The sequence below is a fragment of the Penicillium arizonense genome (genome assembly GCF_001773325.1).
Source record: "Penicillium arizonense strain CBS 141311 chromosome Unknown PENARI_contig027, whole genome shotgun sequence".
Lineage (NCBI taxonomy): Eukaryota > Fungi > Ascomycota > Eurotiomycetes > Eurotiales > Aspergillaceae > Penicillium > Penicillium arizonense.
The window spans coordinates 126411-151658 of NW_019173304.1; the positions used below are offsets into that span (position 1 = coordinate 126411).

At 51.0% G+C, this 25248-nt stretch overlaps 12 protein-coding genes across 12 annotated transcripts; 4 read left to right on the forward strand and 8 right to left on the reverse strand.

Annotated features, from left to right (window-relative positions):
- Positions 1 to 314: 314 nt before the first annotated feature.
- PENARI_c027G08158 (Mtc5p) lies at positions 315 to 4606 on the reverse strand (the record flags this gene model as incomplete). Its single annotated transcript, XM_022636102.1, has 2 exons — positions 315 to 1349; positions 1415 to 4606. 2 exons carry the CDS (start codon positions 4604 to 4606, stop codon positions 315 to 317), a joined length of 4227 nt encoding a protein of 1408 aa, XP_022484086.1.
- A 441-nt stretch (positions 4607 to 5047) lies between these two features.
- On the forward strand, positions 5048 to 5667 carry PENARI_c027G12349 (E2 ubiquitin-conjugating protein UBC13; the record flags this gene model as incomplete). The annotated part of the gene is made up of 4 exons (XM_022636146.1): positions 5048 to 5100; positions 5163 to 5251; positions 5311 to 5442; positions 5492 to 5667. The coding sequence occupies 4 exons, from the start codon at positions 5048 to 5050 to the stop codon at positions 5665 to 5667; spliced, it is 450 nt and encodes a 149-aa protein (XP_022484016.1).
- A 634-nt stretch (positions 5668 to 6301) lies between these two features.
- On the forward strand, positions 6302 to 7136 carry PENARI_c027G10060 (60S ribosomal protein eL24; the record flags this gene model as incomplete). Its single annotated transcript, XM_022636121.1, has 3 exons — positions 6302 to 6352; positions 6534 to 6677; positions 6855 to 7136. 3 exons carry the CDS (start codon positions 6302 to 6304, stop codon positions 7134 to 7136), a joined length of 477 nt encoding a protein of 158 aa, XP_022484117.1.
- An 875-nt stretch (positions 7137 to 8011) lies between these two features.
- gup1 (glucosamine 6-phosphate N-acetyltransferase) lies at positions 8012 to 8647 on the reverse strand (the record flags this gene model as incomplete). The annotated part of the gene is made up of 2 exons (XM_022636053.1): positions 8012 to 8101; positions 8159 to 8647. 2 exons carry the CDS (start codon positions 8645 to 8647, stop codon positions 8012 to 8014), a joined length of 579 nt encoding a protein of 192 aa, XP_022484072.1.
- A 511-nt stretch (positions 8648 to 9158) lies between these two features.
- Positions 9159 to 11034, reverse strand: PENARI_c027G07025 (class II fumarate hydratase; the record flags this gene model as incomplete). Its single annotated transcript, XM_022636090.1, has 6 exons — positions 9159 to 9345; positions 9396 to 10413; positions 10466 to 10581; positions 10642 to 10679; positions 10737 to 10781; positions 10837 to 11034. The coding sequence occupies 6 exons, from the start codon at positions 11032 to 11034 to the stop codon at positions 9159 to 9161; spliced, it is 1602 nt and encodes a 533-aa protein (XP_022484046.1).
- Positions 11035 to 11261: 227 nt separating this feature from the next.
- Positions 11262 to 12467, reverse strand: PENARI_c027G06881 (alpha/beta hydrolase; the record flags this gene model as incomplete). Its single annotated transcript, XM_022636089.1, has 3 exons — positions 11262 to 11519; positions 11566 to 11880; positions 11961 to 12467. 3 exons carry the CDS (start codon positions 12465 to 12467, stop codon positions 11262 to 11264), a joined length of 1080 nt encoding a protein of 359 aa, XP_022484105.1.
- An 845-nt stretch (positions 12468 to 13312) lies between these two features.
- PENARI_c027G06149 (putative aspartate transaminase) lies at positions 13313 to 14669 on the forward strand (the record flags this gene model as incomplete). The annotated part of the gene is made up of 3 exons (XM_022636082.1): positions 13313 to 14392; positions 14447 to 14552; positions 14605 to 14669. 3 exons carry the CDS (start codon positions 13313 to 13315, stop codon positions 14667 to 14669), a joined length of 1251 nt encoding a protein of 416 aa, XP_022484069.1.
- Positions 14670 to 15177: 508 nt separating this feature from the next.
- On the reverse strand, positions 15178 to 16559 carry PENARI_c027G01268 (putative chitin biosynthesis protein (Chs5); the record flags this gene model as incomplete). The annotated part of the gene is made up of 2 exons (XM_022636035.1): positions 15178 to 16383; positions 16488 to 16559. 2 exons carry the CDS (start codon positions 16557 to 16559, stop codon positions 15178 to 15180), a joined length of 1278 nt encoding a protein of 425 aa, XP_022484039.1.
- Positions 16560 to 16879: 320 nt separating this feature from the next.
- PENARI_c027G08609 (uncharacterized protein) lies at positions 16880 to 17389 on the reverse strand (the record flags this gene model as incomplete). The annotated part of the gene is made up of 1 exon (XM_022636105.1): positions 16880 to 17389. One exon carries the CDS (start codon positions 17387 to 17389, stop codon positions 16880 to 16882), a length of 510 nt encoding a protein of 169 aa, XP_022484053.1.
- Positions 17390 to 18010: 621 nt separating this feature from the next.
- Positions 18011 to 18624, forward strand: PENARI_c027G08386 (translation initiation complex factor eIF1A; the record flags this gene model as incomplete). Its single annotated transcript, XM_022636104.1, has 2 exons — positions 18011 to 18031; positions 18196 to 18624. 2 exons carry the CDS (start codon positions 18011 to 18013, stop codon positions 18622 to 18624), a joined length of 450 nt encoding a protein of 149 aa, XP_022484055.1.
- Positions 18625 to 19234: 610 nt separating this feature from the next.
- Positions 19235 to 21634, reverse strand: PENARI_c027G03066 (uncharacterized protein; the record flags this gene model as incomplete). The annotated part of the gene is made up of 7 exons (XM_022636055.1): positions 19235 to 19241; positions 19426 to 19880; positions 19943 to 20804; positions 20847 to 20973; positions 21024 to 21278; positions 21328 to 21462; positions 21514 to 21634. 7 exons carry the CDS (start codon positions 21632 to 21634, stop codon positions 19235 to 19237), a joined length of 1962 nt encoding a protein of 653 aa, XP_022484033.1.
- A 318-nt stretch (positions 21635 to 21952) lies between these two features.
- On the reverse strand, positions 21953 to 25236 carry PENARI_c027G09593 (ssDNA endodeoxyribonuclease RAD1; the record flags this gene model as incomplete). The annotated part of the gene is made up of 8 exons (XM_022636114.1): positions 21953 to 22861; positions 22912 to 24004; positions 24054 to 24530; positions 24582 to 24633; positions 24681 to 24751; positions 24803 to 24890; positions 24952 to 25129; positions 25189 to 25236. The coding sequence occupies 8 exons, from the start codon at positions 25234 to 25236 to the stop codon at positions 21953 to 21955; spliced, it is 2916 nt and encodes a 971-aa protein (XP_022484102.1).
- Between the last annotated feature and the right edge of the window lie 12 nt (positions 25237 to 25248).

Sequence of the window (25248 nt, forward strand, 5' to 3'; positions counted from 1 at the left end):
TGTTACTTCTGTTGGCTATGGCTTAGAGTGAATACAATTAATGAAGCTACGAGTTCATTTTTCCATCTTACCATTTTCCTACAGTACAGCATATGCAATGTCGTGTATGCGTAACCGGGCTAAGCCCAAGTCTGTGTGATAAGCCTGTGTGATTGGTTACTATTAGTGTTGGAGGCCAGTGCTCTGTCCGGGGATGCGTAGATCGACAAAGTTCGGCCGAGACCCGCCGATTTCTCTACACCGACTATACCCCTGCAATAATCGTACATAGTGGTATCAAAAACAAAAGGTATAACCCAACGCCAAGCCCAAAATCAAGAACGCTTCACATTCGGAGCCATGGCAACAGCCTTATTCTTCTTGCGCTCCTCCTTAGTCCGCAATCCGCGACTCAAACCGCCCCCAAGACCCCGCGCCAGCGAAGCAAAAGGCGAAGTCTCCTGCCACAGATCCAACTCGTCTTCAAGCTGACCAGTTCCAGCCCGAGACTTGAGCAGCTCTCTCCTGGGCGGGTCAGCAAAAGCAGGCTCAGATTGCCGACGACGAGAATGTTTCTGATGAGCATGCCCACTAGGCGATGCATTATCCCCGGGATGAAGATTAGGATTGGGAGAGGGTGAAGGTGTTTCCCACGAAGGCATGGGGACATTGACGACCATATGCTCAGAGCATTGGCAGCCACATCCTGTTGGACAAGACGGGAGAGATTTAAGGTCTTGATTAGATGAACCGTCGAATTTATCGCCTGGTCGGAGGAACCATTCTTGGTGGCAGTCGAAGCAGCTGACATGCCCGCAACCGAGACAGGGTATTAGCATACCGTCTACAACCTCGCGACAAATAACACAGGGTAATTTGGTAGGTAGAGGCTGGCGCGGTTTGCAATTCGGGCATCGCTGAGCAGATGATTTGCGCTGGCGTTTGGAAGGGGTGTCAGGGGCCATGGGGTGTTTATTAAAAATGGAAATCCGGAGCGCATGACCGCAGCTAGTGCAATGGCGCTGGAAATCGAGGGTTTGGGTAATTGGACCCGGCGGGTCTTGCAATGACGTTTCGGTCTCGGTAGTGCTATTCCAGTAATGGCTGGCGTTCATGTCGTCTGCTCGTTCGGTCACTGTTCCGATCTTCATGACTTCGCTTTGTTGGACTGGTAGGTCCCAGATTGAGAGCAGGTCGGCGTATGCGGCGCGGTATGCCCGGTAGAGGGGCTCTTTCTTTTCGTCGAGAAGTGCGTCTTGTGTTGATCCGTCGCTTTCGAATGCGCTTTGGTTTTTCATAGTGACCTTGAATCTTGCCGGTGGGTTGTGATTAAGCGGTTCGTCGCTTTCATTGTCTGACTGGACCTCCGACTGTATGGCGATGGTTAGAATGGGCAAATATTGGAAGATGAATCTGACAGCAAGGAAGTACTTACGACTTGTCCTGTTGTCGCCACACTCGGACTTTCCTGGGGAGTTGGTTTCTTCTTGTCCAGTCTGCTCGTCGGTGGGGATGCGGATGATGGTCCAAAGGTGAAGGAGCGAGACAATGACGATGCCAGCACCGATCCAAATCCGGATCCGCTCCGTGGCTGCGATTGCTGATCAGGTGATGCAGCAATGGACATATTCTGACTCAAGGGCTTCCTGTCAGCGGCAATGCCGCGAGGGCGGGACATGAATGGAGGCGTGGTGCCCGTTGAATGTGGTGGTGTGGAGTCAAGACGCCGTATTTCACCAGAAGAACGTGCCGATGTCTGGGAAACAGACATGGCCTGGACATCTTTTGGAACAGATGAAGCAGGTGTCACAGCTGGCAGCTTTGGTTGAACCGTCGATGCGACAGAAAAATCCAATGAGAAAGCCTGCTGTCCGGGTTTCTTATTTTGCTTTTCCAAATTGCCTTCTTGGTTTGCTTCGAGCAACACACAGGAGAGCATCGCCACCATCTGCACGTCGCCGATGCGCTCGAAATGCTCGAAGAGAGCAGGGACAAGCCAGTGGCTGCCAAGGGGGTGATCTCCCCAGCGAATGATACTACCAGTCAAGTCTATATAGAGACCATCTTTTCCGATACCACCTAGCCCACTCCCTTTGCTCTGCATACGCCGTTGCAACAACCCCGACTCAGGCAAAGAGCCAGGGTACTTTCGAACATGCAGGATCAACTTGATCAAACCCCAGATCTGGGCCAATTCATAGCAGCCAGCGTCAAGGGCGACAGCCGCATTGTGGGCACATACCTCTGGTCCCTTCCCACAAATGCTATATTGACTAGCCAACTCCCGCTTGACTGGTAACAGATCACTCAAGTCATGGATAGATATGATATTCTGAGGCGCGTCTGATTTGACTGTCGCTCCACCTCCGGTTGATCGCTGCGAGTTATCTGTTGATCGTGGCCGATGCATGCCGTAGCTGCCAGCACTGCGCCATGTCTGGGGTGCCGGGAAACGTGTTGGCAACCCTGAAAGCATATCAGACGAGCCTGACGAGCTTGATGTCTCGGAGTATGAATCTTCCGAGTCGGATGATGCACCATCATCTGTGCTAGCTATTGTGCCCATTCCACCACGTGGGCCGGGAGAGTGGGTTTGTAGACGGCCGAAATTTTCGAAAACCTTGTCCCCGCGAGACCACCTGCTCATCTCTTTGAAGCCCATGGTCTCGAAGAGCTCCGACGATTTATCCTTCTTCGGTGGGAAGAAGCACACAAGCCGGCCATCGTTTGCCCACAGCGCACCGCAGGCTTTGGCTACAGGGACCATGACATTAGCATTAACGGGGCGAAGAAGCTCTGAGCTCATGCCCAGCTCTTGGCTTTGGGTCATGCCGACTTCATCCTCGTCACTAGATTCGCCTTCCAATTCACCATTGACAGGAGACTTGACGTTGTCGCCCGTTTCACCAAGGATCCACGCAATGCTTTCCTCCAGGCTGCTCTCGCCCAGAAGATAACGCACTGTGCCTTCCAGGCACCCTCGGCTCCGGGACATGTAGGTCTCAGCGATTGTTCGCAATTCAGCAGTCATTTTTGCAGCCCATGCATCGGTGACGGCCGCTGTCTTTTGGAGCGCAAATGTCGGGATGGCAGACTTTGGATAGCTAACCGGAAACTTGATATCCACTTTCAAGAACAAAGAGGCGCCGTCAGCGCCCCAAGGCCCATTGAGAGAAATTGTAATCTTTCGTTGTCTGACATCAACCGAGTCGAATGCCACCTTGGTGAACTTTTCACCTACGTGGCTGATTTCGTCTCCTAGTGTCTCAATATCCCACCCCGAGATCTTGACACCACGCATCCAAGCAATTGGATTGGTATCAGCTCTCAAATTTGATCTGGGCAGCATGCCAACTCGATCAACTTGACCTCCTTTGATCCAACCACGGGAGTGGGGAACTGATATAGCGTTCATTCCAGAACTTGTCGATTGATTCTGATTCTGGGCTCCAATCGAGGAAGCTGTGTCAATATCGTCGAATTCCAATTCTGAATTCACATCACGAAAACTGCGATATACGGCACCGAGTCGTGTGACTGTCCGAGTCGAAATAAAGGACTTTCCCTTTTCGTAGCCCACGCGCTGTAGGATTTCAGGGTCAACTCTGTGTAACCGAAGCTCCCTGTCTGTTCCCCACGTCACAAGTTGGAAGTCACGGTGGTCAATACCATCTACCACCCCTCCACGCGGTCTCCAGAGGAACTCTTTAACTTGTCCCTTGTGTCCGGGGAAGCTATACGCTAGAGGTAGGTCAGCCTCTCGATTTGAACCATCCTCAGCTCGCCGACTATAAAGATGTAGATCATTATTGCCTCTCTGCGGCATTGCAAGTACACCCCATCCGAATGGCGTATTTCGTGCACGCCATACGGGGAATGAAGTATGAATCTGCTTCTCGGGAACATCTGATTCGGAAGTGTAATCCCAGAACTTGATAGTCTTATCAAGGGAGCATGTCACTAGCGCGCCACGCCGGACACGATTCCAATCGACTCCGTAAATCTTAGTGTTATGAGCTTCAATGGATTTGATTGGGTACGCGCCCATGCGGTCATCCCAGATCCGAAGAAACCGGTCATGGGAACTTGCAATAACATGAGGGTCCTGTCGGTTCCATTTGACCTGGGTTGCACCAGTAAACCAATCGGAGAAAGAGATGGCGGGACGCGCAGGACTGCGCAAATCCCAGCAGTGGACGAAGCTGTCCACGGCACAAGTCGCGAGAAGATCCGGATGAAAAGCTGAGAAGTTTATATCGGTGATAGCGCGCGAGTGGGCGTGGAGTACAATCTCAATGGAGTTCTGCCACGTCTTCATTGCCAAGTTCCAGACCAAGGCCTTCTGATTGGAGGTACTAACAACCCACTGGTCGCGTGCTGCAAATGGCGACCATTGCACATCGGCCACTTCCCATGGTGTGTGGTGAGGGAGATGTCGTGGCGGAGAATAAGGTGAGTCCAGGTCAATGACATGTAGACCCTCCTTGGATGCTAGGACGACGTCTCTGCCACAAGGGGATATTGACATTGCCCCCACGGGCTGCTCTACATGGAACGAGCTGTCCTCATCGAATGTCGGGCTCTCAAAGGCCGACGTGAGGGGCTTCGGTTCCATTGAGCTCGACATCTTGGACTGAGATGCCCGTTGGGCTCAATCTGGTCGCGTTGGGTGGCGACGCACGAAGTGTAAACTCGCTATACGTAGAAGCCAAGAGCATCAGGAGGAATGTTGTTCATTGTCTTTGTAAACAACATCCCCTATACAGGAGTCATTGTGGGATACAAGTCAAGCATCGAATGATAAAGATGTGGAGATGTGGCTGGTGCTGTGGCGTACACGTGACCTGTACGGAACGCGAGGCAACCCCGCGATGCAGCCCCTCGGCCGGTTACGTCGCTGCGTTCTGGAATCTTTTATTTGTTGATTCTTCTGGACATTCTTCTTTTCAGTCGCTGAGCTTGATCTTGTGGTCTGTTATACAACCAACAGAGCGCAACTTTTTAGACTAAATTAGGAACACCATCCTTCAAAGACACCAGATCTACACAGGACTCGAACCGGTTCGCCATGGCTTTGCCCAAGAGAATTATCAAGGAGACAGAGCGCCTGATGGCTGAGCCGTAAGTCATCGCAGATTGCATCTACGCTCGTTCAAATGCTAATATCCGGGTGCTTGCTGCAGCGTTCCTGGCATCAACGCTGTCCCTCACGAAGATAACCTACGTTACTTTGACGTCTCTATTCACGGTCCCGCGCAGTCTCCATATGAAGGTATGCGCGCGTAATCCCAATATCTTCACGTCAATTGAAGGCTAATGTGCCTTCCCCAGGTGGCATCTTCCGCCTCGAGCTCTTCCTGCCCGACGACTATCCTATGACTCCTCCCAAAATCCGCTTCTTGACCAAGATCTACCACCCCAACATTGACCGCCTGGGTCGCATTTGCCTGGATGTCTTGAAGAGTAAGTGAAACGACCTTAGTTGTCATACAGTATTCTGACTTTGGTGCAGACAACTGGTCCCCAGCCCTCCAGATCCGCACGATCCTCCTGTCGATCCAGGCCTTGCTCGGCGCCCCCAACCCCGATGATCCCCTTGACAACAATGTTGCCCAGCGGTGGAAGGACGATGAGCCCGCTGCGATTCAAACGGCACGGGAATGGACTCGGACTCATGCTATGGCCTAAATGCGATGAAGTATAATGTGACCATGAAGTGCAGGACTTTCTATTCGTGAGAGCAGGCATTGAATGCCGAGCGTTTGTTAAGCGGGCAAGTATGTTATTTAGAGCAGGGGACAGTCTGCTCTTTGCATTGTCCTCATTTTAGTTATCTGGGTGCTTCCAGAAGGCGTTGCATAGAATCAAGATCCTTGTTTTCTGCATAGATATTCTTTTATCTGGTGATGAGTCTTAAGGCATTTATAGAGGACTGCTGCAAGTATCTGCAGTCCAGATTCAAAGGAAAGTCAATTTCCTGAAGTGCCGGTGGTCTTCAGTGGAAGAATGTGATGAATGGGTAAATCAACATATGGCCACATTGATATGATATGGCAATATTGTAAAATCCCATAAATAAATCAATATTGATCATACAATCGAGATAATCCTGAAATTAAGCAAACTAATACTACTCCCGTGGACATTTATACAATTGTCAGAGTGGTCATGTGACTCTTATCGATAACCCAGGGCAGCCGAGATCACGTGTCGCACATTAGCGAGTGCCCGCACCACAATTGGGTCAGCAAGCATCATCGCGATCCCCGATTTTCGACAACCACTCAACGACAAACCCGTCAGCGCATCTCCATCCGTCAAGATGCGTACCTACGACGACTCCTTCTCCGGCCAGAAGATCTACCCTGGCAAGGTGCGTTTTTTGTCACCCCGTCGCTTTGTGGAGGAATTGTGTGCGACCGAAGAACGACCCGGATTCAACATTGGGCTTTGGATTTTCGATATTGCAGTCGCTCTCCGTTGGGTCGAATCGCCGCACACATTTTTCCCGCCTGGTTGCTGTTCATCAGAGGCTAATATTCGATGTGTTTTAGGGTAAGCTGTTCATCCGTGGTGACAGCAAGATCTTCCGTTTCCAGAACGGAAAGTCCGAGTCTCTGTTCCTCCAGCGCAAGAACCCCCGCCGCATCGCATGGACTGTTCTCTTCCGTCGCCAGCACCGCAAGGGTATCTCTGAGGTCGGTCGTCCCTCCCTTTGGATTTTGATTTTTGGATTGTTGGATTGTGTGGATGTGGTGGAATACGGTCGGCTCGGCTGAGACGGAGCAAGAGGAGGAATCACCATGTCGCCACACAATCATGATTGGAACGGAATGATGGATGCGACAGATTACTGACCTGTCTACACTATATAGGAGGTTGCCAAGAAGCGTACCCGCCGTGTTGTCAAGAACCAGCGTGCCATCGTTGGTGCTTCCCTCGACGTGATCAAGGAGCGCCGCTCCCAGCGCCCCGAGGCCCGTGAGGCCGCTCGCAAGCAGGCCATCAAGGAGGCCAAGGAGAAGAAGGCCGCTTCCGCCAGCGCCAAGAAGGCCGAGAAGGCCAAGGCCGCCGCCTCCAAGGGTGGTGCCCAGCGCATCCAGAGCAAGCAGGGTGCTAAGGGCTCTGCCCCCAAGGTCGCCGCCAAGTCCCGCTAAATTTCGAAATAGAAATGGTTGGGAATGGAGGTGTTCGGAATGGAGCAGCGCTGAGCTGACGGTTGCGATATGATGGAACTTGCGGGCACCGGAGCTGGAGTACTGTCTGTGAGATACCTTGTTTCTGGAAACAGTTTTATGCAATACAATGCAATGCAGAAAATGGGAACAAAGGAACAAAAATATGAATCCCCATGCGAGTATCAAATGAACTCTGCGTCTCTTCGGCAATGAATCGTTTCCTGCTTCTGGGTCATGTCCAGTATGGATGTGTTCCAGGATTGCCATGTAGTTCAAATTTCGGCTTTCGCGCCGTACTTGAATATTATGTTTTCTCTGTTAAGTTTGCAGTACGAGTACATCTATACGAAATCATCTCGCACAAGTAGTATATTAAACACGAGTAGTTTATAGAGTCTCATTCATGCAATCTATAACTAGACCATCCAAGTCTCGTCTCCTCCATACATCTCCAACTGAAAGCTTTTCGTACAAAATACATGGTTTACAGTTTGAAAGAGGGGTACTCGCAGTAACAGACGCACCGTCATGACCAAGGCATCAGATCAAGCGCTATCGAGTTTTTCCCCGCTCGCCATACTCCTACGCAGGAGGTTCGAACAAAGCGAGCGATGCGAAATCGTATAGTGCTCGTTCAGTCAACGACAGGTCAACATGCAAGTCGAATTGCAGGATCAGATATAGTCCCATGTCTAGGGCATGCAACCAAAGCATGATTTTAACGCAAGTTTATCATGTATAATGCGCCCTGCAACAAGCCCAGCCGGGCAAATCGAACCGGATGCCCCAAACGCCAGATCAAAACCCAGAGTAAACCGGGTTGAAAAAATCACAATTCAAGATTGCACAATCGCTCAGTAATAGTGGGCCATTTCCAAACCAGCGCGCTTGAAACCACACTTAACGTAGAAACCCTCGTTGGCCTCGGAGCAGTCAAGGATGCTCTGCAAAGCAGTTAGCAGGACCACAACACAGAGCGTAAAAAGAAAAGAAAAACATACCTTGTAACAACCAACATTAGCAGCAACAAAATCCAACGCCTGAATAATCCTCAAACCAAGCTTCATCCCCTGCTGCCCCTTTTCAACAGCAATATCCTCAATATGCCCGACCATACCGAGCTCATGAATAAACTTTCGCTCAACAATCAAACTGCCGGTACCGACAATCCGGTCCGCACCATCACAGACAACAAGCATGTAATACTCATCATTGCGCGAGGTGATCCAGTCATAGCGCTTGTTCCAGGCTTCCTCGCTGATGTCGCCGACGGTAGTCAGGACGCGCAGCACGTCCAGGTAGCCGCGGCTGTAGTCTGAGCGGCGAAGGGGGCGGATGGTGTAGTTTTCTGGGAGGACGGAGATTACTTCTGGAGAGATGAGGGTTGAGGGGAAGAGAGGGCCGTCGGATGGGGGACTGTTGGGTTCGATTTGGGTGATTGTTGGGTTCATGGTTTTGGTTTCGTGGAGAGTTGCGATGGGGGTGGTCATTTTCGTGGTGGTGTTGTGTTGGTCAACGGTAGTCTTGGAGGTTGTGAAGGATTGGGTGAGTGTGTTTATTAGGTGATAATGAGGTAGTTGAGATTGAATTGAAGAGAGTTGAAACGAGTGAAAAGAGGAAGGAGAAATAAGTTTGACCTTGGGAGATACTTGAAGGATTCCAGGTACAAAGTGAAACACGGCCCCAGGGGTTCTATTAATACTCCAGTGGATTCTTCACTTTCCATACACTTCACTAGTCTGCATGTTGGAATTTTTCTTATTTCGCCATCTCCGTCTTATTGTCTGTTAATTGTCGATTTTAAATGGCAATTGACTGATTTACACTCGGCTCGTTCTGCCTTTCGAAAATACTATTTATAACTCGCCTAAATATCCAGGCTCTAACATAACGTTTTAACTTACAAGTACATCTACATGGTCCACTCGAAATGTTCAGATCAAACATGAAATTCTTACATATCCTAGTCTATAATGGCACAGGAACAGCAGTGCTGTTCATTTACTTCAACTCCTTAGGAGCAAGCATCAGCTCAGGGCGAACGTACTTGTCGAACTCCTCGGAGCTGAGAGCCTTGAGCTCCATGGCACTCTCCTTGAGAGTGGTGCCCTTCTTGTGGGCGTTCTTGGCCACCTTGGAGGCCATGTCGTAGCCAATGACGGGGTTCAGGCAGGTCACAAGCATCAGACTGTCAAAGCGTTAGAATTTGCCACCAAAAGCAAGGGGGAAAGTACATACCTCTCGTGGAGAAGGGAGTTGATGCGGGACTCGTTGGCCTCGAGACCCTCAACCAGGTGGGAACGGAAGCTGTTCATGCCGTCGGAGAGAATGCGCACGCTGTGGAGCAGGTTGGCGATCATCACGGGCTTGAAGACGTTCAGCTCGAACTGGCCGTTCATGCCGCCGACGGTGGCAGCGACGTGGTTACCCATAACCTGGGCGCAGACCATGGTGAGGGACTCGCACTGGGTGGGGTTGACCTTGCCGGGCATGATGGAGCTACCGGGCTCGTTCTCGGGGAGGATCAACTCGCCGAGACCGCAGCGGGGACCGGAACCGAGGTACCGCACATCCTGGGCGATCTTGAACAGGGAGCAGGCGAGGGTGTTGAGGGAGCCGGAGGCCTCGACGATGGAGTCGTGGGCGGCGAGAACCTCGAACTTGTTGGGGGCGGTCTTGAACTCGGTGCCGGTCAGCTTGCTGATCTCGGCGGCGACGGCCTCGTCAAAGCCCTTGAAGGTGTTCAGACCAGTGCCGACGGCGGTACCACCCTGAGCGAGGAAGCGCAGGTGGGGGAGAGAGGCCTGGACACGCTCGATGTTGCGGTCGAGCTGGGCGACATAGCCGGAGAACTCCTGGCCGAGGGTGAGAGGAGTGGCGTCCTGCAGGTGAGTACGACCAATCTTGATCAGGTGCTCGAACTTCTCGACCTTGGCCTGGAGGGCGTCACGAAGACCCTTGAGCGAAGGCAGGAGGGTCTGCTCCAGCTCGACAACGGCAGCAATGTGCATGACGGTGGGGAAGGAGTCGTTGGAAGAGGCGGACATGTTGACGTGGTCATTGGGGTGGACGGGCTTCTTGGAGCCCATGGTGCCACCGAGGATTTCAATGGCACGGTTGGAGATGACCTCGTTGGAGTTCATGTTGGACTGGGTGCCGGAGCCGGTCTGCCAGACAACCAGAGGGAAGTGGTCCAGCAGCTTACCCTCGGCGACCTCAGCGGCGGCCTGCTTGATGGCCTCACCGATCTTAGGGTCTTAGACGAGTCAATAATCTGATACCGAAATTTGTGCCAGAGCGTTACATACCAAGGCCGTACTTCATGTTGACTTCGGCGGCAGCACCCTTGAGGATACCGAAAGCCTTGATCACGGGGGCGGGCATACGGTCCTGGGGCTGGTTGATGTCGAAGTTGCCCAGGGAGCTGTATCCATCAGCGATCCTGTTCTCTCTGTTCTCTGTGGTATCGATTCGACGGGCTTACCGCTGGGTCTGCGCACCCCAGTACTTGTCACCAGGGACCTATTCAGAGCCTCGTTAGCTATTGTAACCCCAACCCCATACGTCATGGTCACTCACCTGGATTTCACCAAAGGCATCGCTCTCGGTACGGGCGTCAACGGACTAGAAGCCATCAGTTGTCTGTGTCTGTGTTCCACGGAGCTCTCTCGGCGCATACCATTCTGGCGGTGGTTCCAAAGGCACGCTTGTTGAGGGTCTGAAGGCGGGGGAAAGCGAATTGACGGGTATTGGAGCTCAGAGACCGAGTAGCCGGACGAGCGATTGACAGAAGGTTGCGGGCTGCGGGGGTGGCTCTGGTCGCATGTGTTAGGGTGGCCATAGAGCGCACCGCGGCTCGGGAGGTAGAGGGATTCATTATGCTAAACAAGACAAAAATAGGATCAATGGCTCGCGCTGAGCTTGAGAAGTAGGGACCGGAGACTCGAGTGGCCTTAAGAAGCAAAAATGAGGATTAATCGACGAGTCGCCGGCTTCCCCCAACCGAAACTTCCCGGTATCGGCAAAACACAAAATAACACGAATTCTCGGCAGTTGAAGTGGTATTGTTCGCTAACTACGGTATTGTAATTACTGGCTGAACACTCATCCCTTGAGTTGTCGCTTCATCGTCTCAACCACTTTCGCGTTGTAGCGTCGACCTCCTTCCAAAACGCCATCCATGGCAGCCACCAGGTGCGGTGCACCCGGGATTCGATCTACCTCCACGTATACTCCAGCAGCTTGAAGTTTAGCCGCATACGCTTCTCCTTCGTCGCGCAGAGGATCCAGCTCCGCGGTAGACACCAACGCAGGAGCCAAGTTCTGAAAGTTGGGAGCGAGGATCGGCGATATTTTCCAGTCCTAGAGGGATTAGCATACAATTGGCAATTATGGAGGACGGACTCACTTCATCAGACTCAGCCGGTCGAGGCACTCCCAGGAACTGTCGGTGGAAGTATGCCATACGCGCTGCAGGTAGTGCTGGTGCAAATTCCATCTCCCGGTATGACTCGTAGGGACAGTTCTCTCGGTCAAATTTCCCTTCAGGCGTGAAGACACTGTGCAAGTCCGTCGCTGGTACAGTCAAGATCTGCAATCGCAGAGGAATGTTTTGATCGCGACAGAGATGACTGATGACGGCTGAGAGATGACCTCCTGCTGACACGCCGCCCACCGCGAATCGATCCAGGTCAAGATTGAACTCTGTTGCTTTGGAACGGACCTAGATCTCGTTAGTTCTGTTCACTATTCGCGACGGTTCTGAGGTTATACCCAATTGAAAGCAGACCAGCAATCATTTACAGGAATCGGATATTTATGCTCAGGTGCCAGTCGATAGTCAACATCAAAAGCAACCAAGTCCCCCTCAAGGCCGTGGACGACTCGCTTGCAAAAGTCATGATCGTAGTTTAGTCCACCAAACACCCAACCACCTCCATGGAAGTTGATATAAGCCGCTCTCTTCTTCGGATTGCCCTGCTCGTCCAGCTCGAGTTCTGGCTCAAAGATCCGAATGGTAATCTCCCCGCCATCGACTGGACACTTCTGTTCAGTGATGCGGAAGATGTCCGGACCCCGAGCACGTCCATAGGAAATGGTGTATCGGCCTGGGTTCTTGCGGAACTCTTCTATCGGGACCTCGTGTGTATGGAGTCGCCCGGCATTGTACTTGTTGTAGTACTCTACGTAGACTGGGTCATATCGAGGGAGTAGCTCTGGTGGGATACTGTTGTGAAGGGGTTGGGTTATCATTGAAACATGGAATGCGTGTAATGCTGGATCACCAGTGGCTGCAGGCTTGGAGGTCATTGCGAATCGGGTTTGTTACGATATGACAGGGCTGTGTATGTGGCTGGAAGGTGAACGATGCTTGTTTTCGGGGAAAATCAACGTCTCGCGCGGGGTACAAGTTGTCAAAAGCACATTGTGCCTGGATGTAACAGTCATAGGTCGATCTCATGCATGAAATGTCAGCATTAGTATCCCTGCACCTAGCGTTGAGGGGCTTTCGGCAACAACAGTATACCGATAACAACATTTTAAGAGACATCCAACTATAATAAAGTACATAATCATGACGGTAATGAGGATGTGAATCGACATATAGTTCATAAAAAACATGATTGGTGGTGGAAATAATCTAAAGCGCCTGCACATATATGTCATGCCAAACTATATAATCGTGCACTACAGAGTCTACGATCCGCCACTGCATCTCCCAACTGCAACTCCCCACCAACTATTGAAAAACGAATGCAAAGCCCCTTGGGTCAATATTAATGCAACTAGATCCATATTTACGTATTCACCCATCAAAGAAGGGCTGTTTACTCAAAGGGAAGTCAGCAGACGCCACGTCCAGGTGACCGCTAGGGTAAAGTTTCCAAGGTTAGCAGCAAAGCTAGGATCCAAAGTTGCGATCTACTCGATTCTGCTCAAGGATATCCACGGCTATCTACCTCCAAGCAAGGAGTGTATGATGCTTTGCTCTTCACGAACCGCTACTAAGCGGGACTTCCCGCGGGGCAAAAAAAAAAAAAGAATGGCGATATCGGGTTGACTCAGCGATCATCGATCGTGTTATTTGATCGACGCTCGTTCCACACAACTTGCTCAGATCAATTGAATACTCAGTCAATCGCACATACATAACCATGGCCAACGTTAACACCCGCCTCAATGTGGCCCCGGTCCCACCAGACGAGATCTTTGCTTTGAACGGTGCCTATGCCGTCGACACCTTCCCGCACAAGGTTAGCCTGGGTGTGGGTGTCTACCGGACCGACGATGGCAAGCCATGGCCCCTGCCTGTCGTGCAAAAGGCCGAGAAGCAACTGGTAGTAGACAACGACCTCTTCCGCCACGAGTACACAGCTATCGAGGGTGACGTGCCCTTCCTCGGAATCGCACGGGACCTGATGTTCGGATTCGAGGGCAAACAGACCGAAGAAGAGGCCAAGGCACGCATTGGATCCGTACAGACTGTCGCCGGCACTGGTGCCAACCACCTGGGAGCCATATTCCTCGCCCACCACATGAAGCCTCGCAGCGTCTGGCTGTCGAACCCCTCCTGGGCCAACCACCAGACCATATGGGAGCTGGCTGGTGTGCCCCGCAAGACCTACCCTTACTACCATGCCGCAACCCGGTCCTTCGACTTCGAGGGCATGATGTCGACCCTCGAGAATGATGCGCAAGAGGGCGACGCCGTGCTGCTGCACGCCTGTGCGCACAATCCCACCGGCCTGGATCCCAACAAGGAGCAGTGGATGGCCATTGCCGACCTCTGCGAGCGCAAGAACCTCTTCCCCTTCTTCGACTCGGCCTACCAGGGCTTCGCCTCAGGCTCCGTCGAGGAGGACGCCTGGGCCGTCCGCTACTTCTTCAACCACAAGCCCGACATGGAGATGTGCGTTGCACAGAGTTTCTCCAAGAACTTCGGTCTGTACGGCCAGCGTGTCGGTGCGTTCCACTACGTCACCAACCGCAGCTCGACCTCCATCCGCGACATCGTGGTGAACAACCTCTGCCATTTGATCCGTGGCGAGTTCTCCATGGGACCTCGTGTTGGCTGCAGCATCGTCAAGAAGGTCCTCACCAGCGACGAGCTCACTGCCGACTGGCACCAGGACTTGCAAGTCATGAGCTCCCGCATTAAGGCTATGCGCCAGGCTCTGTACAATGAGCTGGTCCGCCTGCAGACCCCCGGCACCTGGGAGCACATTATCCAGCAGGTAAGTTGCCAACAAGACTATCTTACAGCTGTAATTTATACTAATAATCCATAGAACGGCATGTTCTCCTACACCGGCCTCTCCCCCAAGCAGGTCTACGCCCTGAAGGACAAGTACCATATCTATCTACTCAAGTCCGGCCGAGCCTCCATCAGCGGCTGTAAGAAACCCCGAATCCATACATCCAGAATACGAGCTGACATAGAATACAGTGAGCGAGAAGAACGTCGCATACGTCGCACGGGCAATTGACGATGTCATCCGGACCGAGAACTAAATCATTTGAAACGGGTCCGAGCTGGACGAATTTTGATTTTCATTGCGGTTGCATGTCCTGAGAGGATATTGAATATCTCTCAAAAGTCAAGTTTATTTTCAGACTTTGCATCTGGCGGGCCATGTTCTGACTTTTACGACATTTCATGATAGAATTTACATCTAGAGAATCATTGCCAGTTTCGGTATTTCGTCTATTCATCCTACCCTATATTAGATCTAAACGGAATGAGTTAAAAAGGCTATTAGATGAACGAGTTAAGGCTGCATTAGGAAAACTATCTACTGTACATACAACGGCAAACTGAACAATAAAAACGGAAAGATCAGTGGGGGCACATTCGTAAGAGACCTTGTCTACCTAGGTATAGAGGCGCGTCGCCAAACACAACAATGTAAAACTGTACTGAAATAGTTCGTAGACGCCGCTCGACAAGAGAACAGATATAGGGCAAGGGTAGAGGAGTCAAGGGGTTGACGGGGCAAGGAACAAGCGGAAAGGAGAATCATCAGAGAGGGACTTCGTTGAAGTCACCCTCACCCTCCTTCCCTTTGCTCTTTGCAGTGCCAGAACTTGCAGCCTCGGAATCATCTTCGGGTCTGTTCTGTGGCAGAGTGGCACCTTTGTCTGATTCTCCGTTGCTCTCCTCCGCCTCGACTTCAGATTCAGGCCCATCGATCTTCATCTCTGGCACAGACACGGGTTCTGTGTCTCCATTCTGAACCGTCTCATTTGTATCCTCTCCCTCATCTTTTGGCGGGGGCGGGGGAGGCGGGGCGTCATCTTCATCCGCCGATCCAACTTCCTCTGTTTGCGCCTGCGGTTGACCACTCATCTCACCCCCAGGGAACGGAGTCAAAGGAGGCTCCTCTGGCACCTGTTCCTGCACAGGGCTTCTCACAGGCTGGGTACTAGGTCTACCAGTACTGGGCCTGCCCTGGTTGGCCAGAGTCGCAGTGGACATGGTAGAAGTAGTACGCTGATGCGAAGAGCCATGAATGACACCAAGTTGCCGAGTCTTAGGATCAGCATTGAGATAGTAACCACGCACACCAACAATCGTACCCTCGGACTCGCATGCGTCCACCCACTCAGGCGTGACAACAGGAATATTCATCTCAACAGCCTTCTCCCAAAGCGGGCCCCGGCCCTCCGTGCAAACAAAGTGCGTAGTATCAATGCGAACAGAGTCAATCATCTTACCACCGATCCGATCAAGCGCAGACCCCAGAGCCTCCTTCTGCGCCGGATCCAGTACGCCTGTTGTGACAGTGATACCAGACAGATCGGTCATCTTGTGCGTGCGACACGTCAGCTTCTCGGACTGGTAAGTACCAGCAGTCGTCCGGAGGACCAGATGGAAAGTGTATTCGGAGTGAATGGCTAGACCGGAGATTTTCGTACTGCGAGTCTCCAGGGGACGGGGTATGGAGCCGGCCTTTGAGCCATTGCGATAGAGGGAGAGGGATTTCAGGGATGCGGTAGCCAAGTCGATAGGGTCCCATTCGAGGACGAGGGAAGTCTGCGTGGCATTTCGCAGACGCAGGATCGGGGGCGAGGGAGCTTTCACGCCGTAGGTATTGAGGATTCGTTTCTGGAGGGATTGGAAGGCTGTTGCGCTGGCTGCTTCTGCGGCGTGGTTGCGCGAAACGGTGATGTCCACAATGCTGCCGGAAGCGATGTTGTTAGGGAGGAGGACGGAGGGGAATTCGATCTGTGCGAAGGTTGATTAGCTATGTTTCTTTTGGGGTTGGGCGTGGCTTGTCGTGTCGCAGTTTTGGCTGTTCGGGAGCATGCGACCCAGGGGTTGTGGCTTACGAGGCGGTTGTCTTGAGTCAGGAGGACTGCGACGCCAGCGTCTACCTTGCCGACCGTCAAGGAGACTAACATTGTGTAGAAGAAGGTGAGAGTTCAGATGAATGGTGGTGGTTGTAGAGAGTTGGAGTTGTTGATTCCGCCAGATCGGCATTTAGCGAGTGTCAACGGGAGCTAAGATGCGTTCTATATTTACTACACTTTCAAGCCAACCATGTTGTATTTAATTCAAATGGATATTCTTAGTTAATATACATAGTAGTGAGTAAAGATATTCTGACTGTCATTCTGTCAGATAACCAATTCCAAACGCCATGACCGATGCCCCCCAAATAATGTACAGTGATAGTATGATACAAGAATATGAAAGAGTAATATACATATTGACCACAACCCTATGGTCTTGTCCACGTTGGCCCGGTCTTAGCTTTGGAATTGGACTTTGTCTGTGGCTCATTGGCCTTGTTTGCTGCTTCATGTTCCAGAAACGAAGATATTAGATTGTTCGCATCTTCTTGAAGCGAATCCATTTTCTGAGTCACGCACGGCAACTGAACGAGGATATCTAGAGTCCCCGTCACATTGGTCTTGTGCAGAGGGGACTCCGAGACGAGCGGTTTCCCTGACTTGTCCAATCCATGCTGCTTGAGAGCTTGCTCAATAGCAACACGCACTCGACGTGCGCACCAGGAACGGACCACCCGCTTGTGCTGCTGGAGCTGTGTCACGGAAACCCGCCACCATAATGTATTGCGATCTCGGTGCCCGCAGAGATGGACAATCTTGGGTCGGATAGGATGAGAGGGTGCGTTTAGGTAGCGGCTTGCGACGGGAGGCATGTTGTTTTTGGGAGCCCACCGCATTATTATGCTATTGGTAGGCGTTACCGCTTTGAATAAAGACATTTTGAGAGAGGAGTATCGGTAATCGCAAGGATATGTTGGCTCGGAGAGAGATTCGGAGATTCGCAGCACATTGGTATCATATCGGATCAGCAGCGAGCTTCATGAAAGAGCGACAGGCACTCTGGCCGTTGTATGGATCGAGACGTTGGACTTCGGGCAACAGAAGTATCATCGAGATACCATGAATATCGATATCAGCGCCTGAGGTAGCAGCCCAATGGAGGTAGGATCGCAAAGTCTCGGAATGACCAGAGCCCAGGCAACCAAGTCAGACGTGATGTAAGTAAATAGCAGCCTGCAATCCCACAGTATCACAAGGCCTCCAAATAACACAGAATATCAAGACATTAAGATCTGAAGATACTCAACTCGCCGTCTTTTTTTGCCAGGCGGTCGGACCAACACCTCAGCATTCAGGCCGCAATTTCCACATTGACGCAAGGTGCCTGATTACGTAACGCGCAAGATTTGACTCGGGCACAACGCCCCCCACTCTTCTTTCTTTCTTCCATCCTCGCTTCTCTGGTCATCCTCGATCAGGCCTCTTTAGATCTTGATTGATCTGCAGGAAAAAACACAACAAGTGAGATTCGACCCAGGTGAAGGTCACACACAACCACCATGCCCAAGAACAAGGGAAAAGTAAGATCACAAAATTCAGCCCCTCTTTCTTTGATAATTTCCTCCCCCGCCACTCTCACCTACCGCTTCAGGCTGACCCCCTGACGCGCTGGTGATGTGGTCCTGGGGTAAATTTCATCGTTGAAATAATATGACAAAAGACACATGCTAACAACTGACTACAGGGTGGTAAGAACCGTCGTCGCGGAAAGAACGAGAACGACAACGAGAAGCGTGAGCTCGTCTTCAAGGAAGAAGGCCAGGAGTATGCTCAGGTTGTGAAGATGCTTGGCAACGGTCGTCTCCAGGCCGTGTGCTTCGACGGCGAGAGCCGTCTCGCCCACATTCGTGGCAAGCTCCGCAAGAAGGTCTGGATCAACCAGGGTGATATTATCCTTCTCTCGCTCCGTGACTACCAGGACGAGAAGGGTGATGTTATCATGAAGTACACCGCCGACGAGGCCCGTTCTCTCAAGGCCTACGGCGAGTTGCCCGAGCACGCCAAGATCAACGAGACCGATACTTACGGCGCCGAGGGTATCGAGGACAACGTCGAGTTCGACGAGGACCGTGAGAGCGAGGACGACCAGGAGATCGATGTCGACGAACTCTAAGGTCACCCCTTGCCATCCCCAGAGTTCGATGCTCTGCCCTGCAAGAATGCCCCGGAAACGTCTCTCGGTGTTCTCCATGTTCGCCAACGCCATCCCCTCATACTCGCCGCTGTTGGTCTAGTGTCGTGACTATCTTATCCCGATCATCTCTGCCTACTTGCCACGCGAGACCCTTCGGTTTACGATCATCTCTGTACGTTCGCTTGAACGGATATCAAGAGCATCACAACCTTCTCAGCCTTCGACGCTGCTCTCAACCCCGGCTCTGCATGAGGCAAGGGAATCCCCATACTGGCGCTACTGTGACAATTTTCCAGGGCTTGAAGCCATCGAACAGAGGAATCTCGGTTTTGTCTATCGGCGATTATGGTTTTTTTTTGGTGGATCCTCAATTCCATTATCGTTTTTGCAAATACCTATGATCAGATACAGAGACTCAAAATAGTTGCAAGACACATGATGAACCTGTGTGCTTGTTTCTTTGCAATGCGTTGCATGCGGCGCATTTGCTCTGTTCACCTCGACTTGCTTTTCTTTGTTCTTTTATGATAGATTCATGAAATGGGCCACGAGAATTGAAAATATTACCCACATACATACTGTTACTCCCTTAGAGACTAGACATAAAAGTCAAGTTCTTATGTATAGAAAAGTAACCTGGAACGCCTTGTAGTGCTCATTTACACAGGCAAGTAGACTACCTCTATGTATGTCTATCGCTAACTATCCCCAAAAGACCTATATTCAATACCAAATCAAGAATCCAAACTCCCCTTCCCCTTAGTCGAGCCCTCCACACACCGTCCATCCCCAAACATAGCCTTAGCCGCAGCCTGCCAAACCGTCTCCCTCCCCAAATAATTCTCCAAAGTATAAAAGAGCCGACACTCAGCAGCCTCATAAACAAACTGCAACGGCGTCTCCCCATCCTCGGGGTCATACTCATTCCTCAGATTCAGATTACCACTCCATGAAAGCGTCGCCGCCGTGCTGGGACTAGACGCATTGAAAGCCTTCCACTCGGGAATAGTCAACAGCGGAGATGAACTATTCATTGAGTCACTGATCAGCTTGTTCGCTTGCTGGATGTAGCCATTGATATAGTTGATTCCGAGGGATTGGCCGCCCTTCACGCCGCCGACGCCTTGCATGGGTGCTTTTTGGGGACGGCCGCCGAACGTGATTGTCCGCACGCCTTGGCGTTTCATTAGTTTGACGAAGAATGCGCAGGTTGAGACGCAGTCGCCATCTGTGATCTGATTGTATTGAAAATTGTGTCAGTTATTCATTCGTGTTGCAGGGAAAAGCATTCACTTACAATTGCAATGTTCTCCGCTGGGAACAGGGATTTGCTCGGCTTCAAAGGAACAGGGCCATATCCATTGATAGGAAAGACTTCCGAGGAGGTGGATGTGTAGTTAAAATTAGCCAGCAGACTTGAAGCCGAGCTCCCAAGGATATCATGCGGACCATAGAGATCCTTCCAAGAACTGAAACCCATCTTCTGATCCGGCTGGACCGTCTGCTTATACGCAAAGACATTACTCGAATCGGTAGATGTATCCCGCGAATACGCCTTGGTGAGATACTTCGCCGCATCATGTGCCCGGAAACGCGTCGCCGTGTATGGGGTAGCACCGGGGAAGAAGATACGAGAGAAGTCAATACCAATAGACATGTATCCACCTGGATTGGCAGAGACGTCAATCAACACGTTCTTCTTCCCAGCAGCCGTGGCATTCTGCAAGAAATCGGTGGCAATCTGTGCAACCTCTGATGCACTAGATGAGAATGTAGGCAAGAAGATGACTGCCGTGTCCTGCAGATCTGTGAGATTCGAGTAATATCCCGCAATTGAATTGGCCGAGGTGCGCCAGTCGGTACTAGGGAGTCCGGGTACTTCAGATGCTTTCTCTGCGACAGAGGAGGAACTCAAGGGCGTGGACAAATCGCGAGGAACGCACTCGGTGTTCCAGAGATGCGTTCCATTTTCATAGGAGAAAAACCGCTCGCTTGGCGTGGCTGTCTTCTGCACTGTCTTTTCGGTGCCATTGGCGAACTTCAGGGACAGCTCAGCGCCATCAGTCCAGTCGCCGATGGAGGCCCAGATTCCGTTGGCGTCGGTGGGAGTGTTGGTGACACTGCGGGCCAGTCCGGGGAACACTCGGTTGTATCTTTGGCTGTTAGTGTTAGTCATTGATGAAGGAGAGAAGGGTACATACTGTGCATCGCGATCTTGGAGACTCTGGCCGCTGGCATACGATTCCAGGAACGTGGCTACATCTGTGCCATTGATAGATGCAAGAGGGGAGACAGCCTTTGAGTTGGTCTTCTGCAGTTTGGCATCGTCTAACAAATTGGTTAGTAGACTCATTGGTATCGATTGAAGCTGGACATACTTAATGTGTAAACCTGTGGAAGAGCAAGACCATCTGTTGAGATGGATACCAGCGGTAGGTCTATCCCATAGGTGAAGATAGATTGTGAGCATAGCTGGAATGCGAGATGTCCATCATGAGCAGACTTGATGAGGCTATTAACCTCGAAGTCCATGTCGAACTGACTAGAGAAGCCATTGCTCTTTGCCTTGGCCAGAATTGTGTCAATTCCGCCCATGATATCCGTGGAGGGCATGGTATATCCGGACGGGGGATCTAGTGCATGTTAGAAACAGAGAGCCTTCTTCATGGTGAATATACTTACTTTTCAAGATATCAACGGTCGACTGAAACTCGAGGATCTTGCGGACCTGATTCAAGAAATTAAGGGCACGATCCGAGTCAAAGGGCATAGACAGTAGACACTGATGAGCCAGATCATGAGGCACACGGGCATTGACTGCGACTGTTAGTTACATTCCACAGATGCAGGTCGAGTAGGAAAACTCACTTTTGTTTTGGTTGGCATCAGCTACCAACTGGCTAACCTTTGCACACGGCTCAACATCTCGTACATTCTTAGCGGCGCCAACAACAGCCAAGGCGACCGTCGAAAAGGCCTTCAGATGCATGATGGGTAGTTGGAAACGTCAAACGCCATGACGGCAAAGGGATGAGATCTCCACTTAAGGAGAGCCCTTGCGTTTCCTTATTTAGCTGATCTGCAGGATCGACGCCAAGACGAAAAGAATACTATGGGGTAGGCCAGGTTGCAATTCTACAAACATCTAGCACTCGGATGTCTCGGTTTACGCTTGTTTTGGGGAGATACAGAGTGAGTTTGTTTGTGTCTGTTACACATTACATTGATTGACGTAGGCTCATGTTCAACATCCTCGATTTGGTGCGTTGACTTGTTTGAGCTTACGCGTAAATAAGTTGAAACTTCATTAATCAAAGACACTCTTGCGAAAGAAGGCGACGATCTTTCGGGCGGCTTCTTTACCAACCAAGGGATCTAGCTGTTCCGCACTCATATTGGCGATGTCGCTGATGTTGTCCGTTTTGATGATCAGTTGCTCGAGGGCCTGGGGTGTGACACCCGGCACAGCTCGTAGTAGATCCTGTGGAAGGAGGTTGAAGGTACGGTGTTCAATACCAGCAGCTGCCATGACATCACCAGAGCCAGAATTAGAGATATCAAAATCAAGGCCAAGCTGAACTGCACGAAGGGGATCTGGCTCGTGGCCGTTCTTTTTGAGTTCCGCAAAGATCTCGGCCGTCTGGTAGGGGGACGAAGACCAAATGATCTTCAGTCGCGGGAAGGCAAGGGTAAGAAGAACGAGTAGATGCTGGGCGGACTTGGGATTGGAAGGATTGGCAAGCGAGCTGCTACTCGTGGTGGTCGCAGTGCCGGAGGATGAGAAGCCATAGTCTGTCAAGAAGGTGGTTCCAGTCGGAATGGAGGCAAAGGCATCAAATGTGAAGGATTTGTTCTGGTCGAACTCGATCAGAAGTAATGGGTTCTTGTAATGTTGGAGCATAGTTTCAGCCTGGTTGTAAAGACGGCCGTTTTTGAGAGAAGTGATCAGATCGCGGATCGACTTTCGCTCCACGCAAATGTCCGGGGTGAGAATGTAGTCGCCCACAGTGAGCTGACAGGGGATCACTATCATATTGTTGCCATGCAACAACGATGGGAGCGCACTTCGAAATTCTCGCACATCAACTACTACCCGTGGAGGAGATGCGGTAGCAGCCAGTCGGCCTCCTCCAGCAATACGAGTATTCACTGTTCTAAGGAACTGCTCTTGCGGGTCTTCGGCCTTTTTATCATGCGTTAAAGTAACCGCCATGTTCTGAAAGAGAGGTTAGCTAGAGATTCTAGACGATCGAGAGAGTAACTTACCCCCTTCTCCTTGATCAATTTGGTAAATGAATCCTTCTCTCGCCGGACGGCACTCAGATACCGCTGCTCCTCGACCGAGCCACCGTAATACATGAAGTACACTTTCACATTACGCCCCGAGTGAGAGCTGCGATAGACCTCCACCCTTCGAATAAAGGCTGCATCCGGTTCATACATGATGATGTATCGCGGACGCGCTTCTTCGAGTATGTGTTCATCCATGTCACCGTCATAAGGGTGGATCATAACCAGATCATTCATATCGTACAATTCGTAGAAATCTTCCATGTCTTCCAATTCATCGATGATGATTTCCTCCTTTTGTGTTTCCTCAACCTCAGTGGGTTGAATTTCACTGAGCAAGCTGACGACCTGACCAGGCAATTCGACTTCGGTTTGAACACTGCTATTTGGGACACGTCCTGAAGCAGAAGTAACCGCACCACCGCCACGCACTCGACGACGTTTGTTTGGAGGAGGTCGCCCTTGAGGCGCGCTCTGGGCCGCGGGTGACTCGGAAGACTTTCCGGTCCTATCGTCTTCTCCTGCTTGCGACAAGTTTCTGTTCACATTTGACAACGATCGCTTCCAGTTAAGATAGTCACGTAGTCGGCGGCGCATCATGACTTCTGCAGAAGGCTTCTCATCTGGATCATCGTCTTCTTTGGAATCGGAATGGGCAATCTTGGCATGCATTGTGCTAATGTATTCACGAAGCTGGCGGCATATTCGTTGATCATTGCACATTATCAATATAGTGCTATTTGATTGGTCCATACTCTGAGGATGGAGGTAAGCATCGTGCTCAATTTCCCCAAGAACATCCGATAGAACATTCCACTTTGGAAGTTCCTCAAGAGCTGGGTTTAATTCAGAAGAGAAGTTTGTCGAGTATAAGTTGGGGCGAGTGAGCTCATTGTTAAGCTTTCCTTCATAGACACGCGACTTGGCTGTTTGGAAAAGGACATGGGCTGCATCAAGAAAGAGCCAAGGAGAGTAATTGTGCTTGTTAGAGCCGGGAGGTGGAGAATGTGCAGCCACAATAGTATCGAGGTATTTCACGAAAGATACAGCATCGTAAGTAAGCAAAGCGCTGCAAAATTGTTAGAGTGGACAGAGAAGAGCCAATCGACAAGACTTACTGAAGAATTGCTCGAAGATCTGTAAGGTCGCTGACGATTTGCCTTGTCCTGAAGCTGACACGATGCCAGATTGGGTCCAGTTGACGCCGGATGATAATGTCGAAATTCCGATGCAAGGCACTGTCCAAAGTCCACTCTTCCATATCTAGTCCTGTGTTACTTTTCCTCAGTTCAGCGATGCTGATCTCCACGCATTCGAGGACAGCATTCTGGATTTCTCTCATCTTGTCGCTCATCGGAACTTCCAACTCAATCACTTCTGCCTTTCGATTTCCTTCCAGTGATTCCGCCACGGACACGTGGAAACGAGGCCATAGTGATGCCTTGCGAAGGAAGAGATTCTGCAGCATCTTGGCTAGGGGCGCAAAGCCTGTCGTAAATGGCTCTGGGGAATCCGAGAATGCTTTCAGGAAGCCACGCTTGTTCGATTGCCGATAGACACGGACAATGAACGCCTCGAGCGACGTTGCCACAACCCTATACATGGGTCAGTTGCTGTACAAATATTAATCAATAGAAGCAACTCACTTATCTGCATGCAAGATGATCATACCAGTGACCTTTTCAGGATCAAGCAGCTCTATAAGGATCAGCAGGTGCAAGAGAAATTATAGCAGGTATGCATACTTGATAGCAAATCCACGACCAATATTCTGGATGTTACACTCAGAATACCCCCTTCACCATAGATTCTCTCCCTGGAAGCTTGTCAGTAACCGTAGTCTACATGGCAGATCTAGGATACCCACCTCATCGGCACCGTAGCCTTCTCAGTATTGATGACCTTCAATCCTCTAGCAAGAGGTGACTTGCTAGTAGCATAATGCTCCGCCAGTGCTATTCCGAGCCCATCAGCCTGTGATTCCATCGCTCGACACGTGTGCTCCAATCCACCTACCCTCTCCGATCCACTCATTCTCGCGTTCATCCGCCCCAACCACCAAGACTAAATTGTTTCCGGCCGCATCGTAGAAATGAAGTAGATTGGTTATTAGATGTAGTAGCCCGAGGCCACGTGCGAGCACAACTAGCTCATCTTCGGCGCGTAGTTCGGTGAAGAGCTCCTGCTGGTATTGCTTCAAGCAAGTTAGTCAGATGCTTTGCACCACTCATTATGGGGTCATGGGTCGCTTACCAGTGGCAGGGACAACTTCACCGGCACATTAGTCCGTTCTGGAGGCATAGGGAGCACTTC